Source organism: Nematolebias whitei, chromosome 6 (genome assembly GCF_014905685.2).
Source record: "Nematolebias whitei isolate Nwh7 chromosome 6, NemWhi1, whole genome shotgun sequence".
Lineage (NCBI taxonomy): Eukaryota > Metazoa > Chordata > Actinopteri > Cyprinodontiformes > Rivulidae > Nematolebias > Nematolebias whitei.
The window spans coordinates 3,137,222-3,146,270 of NC_056503.1; the positions used below are offsets into that span (position 1 = coordinate 3,137,222).

At 46.9% G+C, this 9,049-nt stretch overlaps 1 protein-coding gene across 1 annotated transcript in view; it reads left to right on the plus strand.

Moving 5' to 3' along the window:
* Positions 1–9,049, plus strand: part of LOC119411476 (alpha-2-macroglobulin-like protein 1) — a 670,820-nt gene that overhangs the window by 639,584 nt on the left and 22,187 nt on the right. The window contains exons 24-25 of the mRNA XM_037678427.1: positions 1,133–1,295; positions 1,372–1,559. Of these exons, the coding sequence (XP_037534355.1) occupies positions 1,133–1,295; positions 1,372–1,559 (351 nt within the window). The remainder of the gene's footprint in view (positions 1–1,132; positions 1,296–1,371; positions 1,560–9,049) is intronic.

The window sequence follows — 9,049 nt, forward strand, 5'->3', positions numbered from 1 at the left end:
CCAGGGTCCCCGCCCTCGGCCACCACCCATCCCACATTGTACCCGACCCCTTTGGCCCCTCCCACAGGTGGTGAGCCCATGGGAAGGGGGACCCACGTCTCCTCTTCGGGCTGTGCCCGGCCGAGCTCCATGGGTAAAAGCCCGGCCACCAGGCACTCGCCCGCGTGCCCCACCTCCAGGCCTGGCTCCAGAGTGGGGCCCCGGTGACCCACGTCCGGGCAAGGGAACACTAGGTCCATTTGTGTTTCTCATCATTGGAGTCTTTGGGCTGCACTTTGTCTGGTCCCTCACCTAGGACCTGTCTGCCATGGGTGACCCTACTAGGGGCATAAAAGCCCCTGACAGCATAGCTCCTAGGATCATTGGGACACTCAAACCCCTCCACCACGGTAAGGTGGCAGCCCAGGGAGGGGATATTTGTTTTGTATTAAGATAATTAGGGATTAGGGAATAGGGCGGCTGTGGCTGAGTGGTTAGAGCAGTCGTCCTCCAATGCAAGAGTTGGGGGTTCGAATCCACCAGCAGTCACATGTCGAAGTGTCCCTGGGCAAAACAATGAACCCCTCATAGCCTCTGATGTGTGTCCCATCAGTGTATGAATGTGATCTAAAGCACTGATTAGTCTCTTTAGAATGATTTGTTCAATTAGCTTTGTAGAAATCTAGTAGAGTGCTGTATGAATGGGTAAATGAGGACACAGATTGTAGTGTAAAGCACTTTGAGTATCTTGAAATAAGATAGAAAGGCGCTATATAAGTACAGTCCTTTTACCATTTACCATATAATTTCACAAGTGATATTGAAGTTTTGGGCAGTACGGCACCCTCTCACATTTCGTCAGAAAGTTTCTAGTTTTACAAAATTCAGGAAGCACAACAATGCTTCTTCATTTTGAATAATTCTAACCACCCATTAAAATTCTTGACCTTTTTATTCAAGTCACTGAAATCCAGAAATCCAACCACCCCTCCCCTACGCACTTTAACGTTAAATCTGACACTGACACAGCAATCTATAGACACTTGGCCATTATGCCATTGTTTTAGAAAATGAAGATTGTAGTCATGTTTAAACAATCAGCTGTGATAATAAATAAATGAAAACATTTTAATTATCGTTTACTCTGTTCAAGGATCCTGTAATGCACAAGAGTCTGTCGTGGCTCAAAGAGTCCATCAATGACTTCAGCAACACCTACACTACAGCTCTGCTGGCGTACGTCTTCTCACTGGCAGGGGACATGGAGACTTGTGCTCACCTTCTGCAGCATCTTGACTCAATTGCAGTGAAACAAGGTGAGTATTCTTTCTGATGGGACTGATTCAGAGTTCATTACAGCAACTAAAACTGTTTGTGAACGGCTGTTTTTAGGGGGTTCGACCCACTGGTCTCAGACAGCATCAGAAGCATCAGTCTCTCTGTCTGTGGAGATTAGCTCGTATGTGCTGATGGCCAAACTCCCTCCCTCCCACTCTGCTGAAGACCTGGGCTACGCCTCCAGCATTGTTAGGTGGCTGACGACTCAGCAGAACCATTATGGAGGTTTCTCTTCCACTCAGGTACAGAAATCATAGTTCATCTTTGAGAGAGAGCTGTTTAAGGTCGAGTTTGCTTTTTCATGTTTAGATTTTTTTTTTTTTTGCGTGTGTGTGTATGTAACGCTACTACCAGGAAATGTGGCTGCCAGGAACGAGACAAAGAGGAGATATATGGATGCAGTTACAGAGGACATGGGGGTAGTTGGAGTGAGGACAGAGGATGTAGAGGACAGAGTGAGATGGAGGAGGATGACTGGCTGTGGTGACCCCTGAAGAGGGAAAAACTGAAAGAAGTGTGTGTGTCTAGCATATCTCATGAACCACTGATGAATGAAAGTATAGTGGCCACATTTGATTTGTTGGAGCTGACCCAACCCTCACTGTAGTCGGTAGAAAAAATGTAAATTACTGTTCTATTTTTCTCAAAACTACATGAACTGAATAATGGGGTTCTGTGTAAACACACACAGTTGCATATTGTTTCCATCCCAGGTGTATAACTCTCACGCCCTCTGTCTAGATGGGGAAATTGGGCCACAACGACCTCCTGAGCTTTACCCAGACAGGACTGTGGTCAGGCCTGCTCAGGCTGGGTTCGAAAAAGACTCTTCCAGACTAACAACCTTCAACCACAGGACACACCCTTATCTTACCCCTCGGATTGTCAGATCAAGTAGCCGTGACCTGCACAACTACTGTGGGGAACCCCTGGTTAACGGTTGCTCCCTCTCATTTGATGTGTTACAATTGATATTTGGTCTGGCAATTTTTGGTGTCTAGGTTCAGAAAACACCAGGATGTTGTTTCAGTTAATCTTAAAGTGCTATGTGTTGTCATCATTGTATGTTCCCATATAATGATGAAATTAGTTTTCTGCATTTAACCCATCACATATGAGATACACCCAGGTGGAGTAGTGGGCAGCTATGTAAGCTCCCGGGGAGCAATTAAGGATTGGATGTCATGCTCGACACCACGGCATGTGGGCATGGCGGGGAGTTGAACCTGTGACTTTCTGGTTTCAAATTGGCTCCCCTACCTCTACGCCATCTTTGCCCCTGAGATGGTGTAGAATAGGGATGTTCAGACTTTTTCATTATGGAGCTACTTTTAAAATGACCAAGTCAAAGTGATCTGCCTGTCACGATCTGTGTTTAGTTGAACCCAGTGATGCAGGTAAGACCCAACGCAGGCAGGACTCTGACTCGATAGATAATATATAAATAAAACTATTTATTGAAAAGAAAAGCAAAAGCTGACGTGGCAGCAAAAAACACAACAGAGGAACTCAGGCTGAACAGGAACAGGGACAGATCACATACCATGGAAGGATAATCCTCGGACAGGGAAACAAAGACAAGACGCAGGCTATATAGGCACTCTAATGAGTGGTAAACAAGAAACAGCTGGGCGAAGTGACAGGTGGACGGCATTAGTTGATAGTGGAGGAAAACTGTGAGAGAGGCAGGAGATGGGGAGAAATAGAAAGACCACACGAGGGCAGCACACACCAAGAAAACAATCCTCACAGTACCCCCTCCCCAAGGGTGTCCCTTGACGTCCCAAGACTTCCCCCTAACAGCAAGGGTGGGAGGAGGGAGAAACGAGAGGATGGAGGGCACGAGATGGGACATGAGGGAAAGAAAACAAAAAAAAAACTCGACAGGGTGTGGCCTGGGAACAATACACAAGAACTAACACAAGGAAACACAAAAAGTTCAGGTGGGCGGCTAGGAGGCCATCCAATTCGCTGGGGTAGATTGGATGGGCAGCCAGGAGGCCGTCCAGCATAGGGTAGCAGTTCCGGTGGGCGGCCAGGAGGCCTACCAATGCATGATAGGAGTTCAGGAGGGCGACCGTGAGGGCAACCGTGAGGGCATCCAGAGCGGGACCAGAGTTTGGGGAAGGATGGAATGGGGCCAATGATGGTGGTGCTGGCAGCTGCTGGACCAGAGATGGGGGTGCTGGCAGTTGCTGGGTCAGAGATGGTGGTGCTGGCAGCTGCGGGAACGGATGAGATGTCGGAAGCTTTGGGGCCAGACCAGGGTTCTGCAGCTGGGGAGTCGGACCTGGATTTAGCGGTCGGGGAGTCGGGCTTGGGTTCTGCAGCCTTCATGGTGATCTCTGTGACTGCAGTTGCTAAGGAGACATCTGTGGCTGCAGTTGCTACGTAGGCCTCGGGGACTGCATGCGGCATGGGATCGGCCTCGGGGGCTGCATTCGGTGCAGGATCCACCTCGGGGGCTGCATGCGGCGCGGGATCCACCTCGGGGGCAGCATGCAGTGCAGGATCCACCTTGGGGGCTGCATACACTGTTGCTGAGGCGGGCGTCAAGACTTCTCTCGATGAGGTGGGCGTCGAGACCTCTGCTGTTAAAGCGGCAGAGTCTTCGGCAGCTGTGGAGACCTCAACGGGCAGAAACAGATCAGGCGGGCGGCCGCGAGGCCATCCATCAGGTAGGAAGAGATCAGGCGGCTGGCCAGAGGATTGTCCATAACACTGGAGCAGACCAGGCAGATGGCTGGAGAGCCATCCATCATGTCGAAGCTGACCAGGCGAGTGGCCTGGATGGGACATGGAGTCTGGATGGGTCGTGGAACCTGGACAGGTCATGGAGCCGAGGTGAGGTGTGAAGCCGAGGCGAGACGTGGACCCAGGAGCGAGGACCTCGGCAGGTGGAGCAGGAGCGAGGACTTCATCAGGCAAGCCAGGATTGAGAACCTCCAGTGGGCCAGGATCTTCTGAGGTTGGGTCAGAAGCGAAGACCTCAGGCGGACCAGGGATGAAGACCTCAGGCGAGCCAGGGATGAAGACCTCAGGTGGGCCAGGGACAAAAACCTCAGGCGGGCCAGGGTCGAAGACCTCAGGCGGGCCAGGGACGAGGACCTCAGTCGACAGACCAGGAGCGAGGGCCTCAGCAGATGGACCAGGAGTGAGGACCTCAGCAGATGGACCAGCAGCGAGGACCTCAGTGGAAGGGTCAGCAACGAGGAGCTCAGTAGGGTCTTCTGCGGCTGGACCATCTGGGGAGATATCTTCTGTGGCTGGATCTTCGATGGCAGGGTCTTCAGTGACAGGAACAGGAACCACAGGAGCAGGTGGCAGTCGGCGCAGAAACCACAGGACCAGCGGCAGTCGACGCAGAAACCACAGGAGTGGCGGCGGTCGACGTAGGAACCACAGGAGCGACGGCGGTTGGCGCAGGAACCAGAGGAGAAGCAGGGAACTCTAGAGGCTTTGCGCTTTTAGCAGGTTGGAGGAGTTCATTAGCAATCCTGAGACTTGTAGCAGACATGGAGGATCTGTGAGAGACATGGTCGAGAACACTGGGAGCCAGTGGATCTGGTAGGTGCTACGGTGGTTCTTTATAGAGTTCTTTAAGAGTCCTTACTTTTAAGAGTATTGCATAATATTCTGGTAGTTTAATGAGTCCAGGTTTGGATATTAATAATTTCTCCATGATGGAGAAAGTAGTGAATCTATATTTACTGTCTAGGTGGAGAGTAGAGGATGTGTACAGTTTCTAAAGTTGTAGGTTCAGGGAAGTGAGATTGGAGTGAGAATTATCAGAGGAGTCACTTTAATCCAATTGAAAAACATCAGCAGACTCTGGTGGTGAGACACAGCAATGAGAAGTGTCGTCTGGGACCTTCACTGGAACACAGGAAGAACTTTGAGGGACCTCCTTCTGGACCCTCTCAGAGGATAAATGAGAGGCGTCCTCCAGGACCTGCTCAAAGGCATCCACTCATTGAGACGCAGGAAGGCGTGGGTGGCACAGTAGGAGGATCAGTCGACCAGCCTTGGGTTCAACAATGATACCCCTTTCAACGGTGACGAGCAGAGACGTGGAGGGGCAAGACATGAGGAGCTGCTGATTCCTTGTGTGTCTCGGGTGAAGTGTCATTTTCGCTGGGTGTCGGAGCAGGAAGCTGATGGAGAAGAATGCGCAGCATGCGCCTCTCTTCAAAAATCTCTGACAGAATCTCAGACACCCCTGGGGAATCACATAAACCAGGAAGGCGAAAAAACTCCCCCAGCATGTCTTCTGTGGCTGTCCACCTTAATTCCAGATCCTTGGAGGAAACCATAATATCCACGTATCTCCGCATTATTTTGCAGAGCTGCTGATGATCCTCTGAATCAAGACCCACAAGAAACGGGCAACCTGCTGGGTTCATAGTTGGTCTTAGGATCCTGTCATGATCTATGTTTAGTTGAACCCAGTGACGCAGGTAAGACCCAACGCAGGCAGGACTCTGACTCGATAAATAATATATAAATAAAACTATTTATTGAAAACCCAACAATTTTCAGTCAGGTCAGACAGTTTCTTTTTTTGCTGTAACGTTTCACCTTCCATCCGGTGTCAGGATTTTGTGGACAGGAACGAACCCAATTGTGCAGACAGGACTCAACTCGGCAGATGACAAAAATAAGTATTTTTTAATAGTAAATAAAGAACAAAATAATAGCTAACGTGGCAGCAAAACTTACAAATAGATGGAAGACTCAGAGGGAAACTCAGGGAGCTCAGGGGAGACGCAGGAGAACGCAGGAGAACGCAGGAGAACACAGGAGAACGCAGAGACCCAACGAATACGACCCGACAAAGGAACAACACAGAACAGGAGGCTTATATACAAGGACAAGACAAGACGTGATTACAACAGGTGTGACAAGACAAAGGTGGCACCAATTAAACTGACAAGAACACACAAGGGAAACACAGACACAAACAGAGCCAGTAAATGGTACCATCCTTACATCCGGAAGGTTTCATCAGTCAAGGAAATACACAACACAAAACATGATGATGGAGCTACAATTTCAATTGTAGTTGAAAACAACACAGACAATGATGTCACACTACAAAACAGGACAATACTTGGCTCATTATTCACTTTAGATAAAATGCCAGATGTGGGAGAAGTTACAAATGGGTCACAAAGTGAAAATGGACATTCACACCCTAACAACATGAAAGTGACACCAGAAAATGAAGGAAAAATTGACAAACAAACATGGGATCCACCAGCTGATGTTTCACACCTAACAGCAGAACAACAAGACAAAGTGAGAAAAATGTTGAGAGAAGAAAGTGATGTTTTTGCACAAGATGAGTGGGATACAGGATGCATACCTGAGCTACAGATGAAAATACATCTCAATGACAGTATTCCAGTGACAAAAACATACAATTCAATTCCTCTTCAGTTGTATCAGGAAGTGAAAAAGCACATCCAAGATCTACTCAGCAGAAGGTGGATACAGGAGTCAACCTCTTCTTACTCATCACCAATAGTAATTGTGAGGAAAAAATACTCTACCATCACACTCTGTGTGGACTATAGACAATTAAATGAAAAGACACACCCTGACAGACATCCCATTCTAAGAATACAGGAAATTTTGGAAAATCTTGGTGGAAAGTCCTGGTTTACCGTGTTGGACCAAGGTAAAGCCTACCACCAAGGCTTTGTCGATCCAGAGAGTCGAGCATGCACTGCCTTCGTCACGCCATGGGGTCTTTATGGATGGCTAAAGATACCCTTCGGATTAACGAATGCCCCCAGCTGCCTTTCAGAGGTATATGGAAGGTTGTCTTGGAGATCTCAGAGATGAGATATGTGTGCCCTACCTTGATGATGTTTTAGCTTTTAGCAAAGACTTTGACCAACATGTAGAAAATGTGAGAAAATTTTACAAAGACAAAAGGAATGTGGAATCAAACTCAGAGCAAAGAAATGTAATTTCTTTAAAAGTGAAGTGTGTTATGTTGGCAGTGTCATTTCAAAAGATGGATCCCGTATGAATCCAAAAGAAGCTGAAGCTGTTCAAGCTTTGAAAAAGTCAAGTCCCAGAACAGTCAGGGAAGTAAGATCTCTTGTAGGCTTTCTAGGCTACTACCGATCATTCATTGCTGACTTTTCAAGGATTGCAAAACCTCTGTATGAACTGTTGTCACATCCAAAGACAAACAACAAGTCATCAAAGAAAAGTTCCTCACATTTGTTGCCATCTCAGTCTGTAGAATGGACAGCATTACATCAGCAGGCACTTGAAAGGCTTGTAGACGCTTTATCGGATCCATCAATAATGGCCTACCCAGATCTTGAAAAACAATTTGTCTTACAGGCGGATGCTTCCGAGGAAGGTCTTGGAGCTGTCTTATATCAACGGCAAGAGGGAACATTAAGAATAATAGGCTATGGTTCACGTACACTCACTCCAACTGAGAAAAACTACAAACTTCACTCAGGGAAGCTTGAATTTTTGGCTCTGAAGTTGGCTGTCACTGAATAATTTTGAGATTACCGCTTTCATGCCCCACACTTTACAGTGTACAGTGACAATTATCCCTTGACATATGTGATGAAAAGTGCTAAACTGAACGTGGTAGGACATCGCTGTGTCTCTGAATTAGCTGATTTCCATTTCACTCTGAAGTACAGACCTGGTAAAATCAACCAGGATGTTGACTTTCTATCTCGTAAACCTGTAGAAATGGACAAAATAATGTCAGTATGTACAGTGGAATGTAAACCTGATCACATAACAGCACTAAGACATGGACTCAAAGCAGATCACAATGGTAATACTGATTGGATTTCAGCCATTACACGCAATGTAGATGTACTGTCACAACTAACTCGCTAACTAACTCGTAACTCGCTTTATGCTGGGGTCAGTCAGGTCTCTCTCACGACTCCAGCTTGTCCAAAATGCTGCAGCTCGGCTACTAACAGGAACTCGCAGGTTTGAGCACATTACTCCAGTTCTGTCCTTTCTTCACTGGCTTCCTGTGCGTGTCAGAGTTGATTTTAAGATTCTTCTGCTGACATTTAAGTGCGTTAATGGCCTTGCACCGTCATACCTCTCCGTCCTCCTTCATCCTTATACTCCTTCTCGGGCCTTGAGACCATCAGACCAGCTGCTTTTGGCCGTACCAAAATCCAGGCTGAAGCTCAGAGGACATTGGGCGTTTTCATTCATGGGCCCTAAACTCTGGAATAATCTGCCCATCAACATTCGACAGGCCACCTCAGTCTCTATTTTTAAATCTCTCCTCAAACACACATCTGTACTTATTGGCATTTAACACAGTGTGATCTCATTTGGTATTTCGTTGTTGATGATTGTGTTCATCCATTTTGCTTTTACTCCCTGACATTTAACACAGGGTGATTTGATTTAGTAATTTCATTATATTTAATGTTTTTATGCTTTTATTCATGTTGCTGTAATATGTTGTTATTAATATTTGATGCAGTGATATTTTTTGGTAAGCACTTTGATAATAGTTGCTATTTTAAATGTGCTATATAAATAAATGTGACTTGACTTGACTTGACTAACATCCCCATGTACAACTCCAGTTGAGCCGATAGCAATCAAACACATTCAAACTGCTCAACAAGAAGATCAAGTGACATAAAGAGTAATTACATTAAAGCGGAAAAATGAAAGACTTAAATACAGGGATAAAGTAAAAGAGCCAACTGAAGTA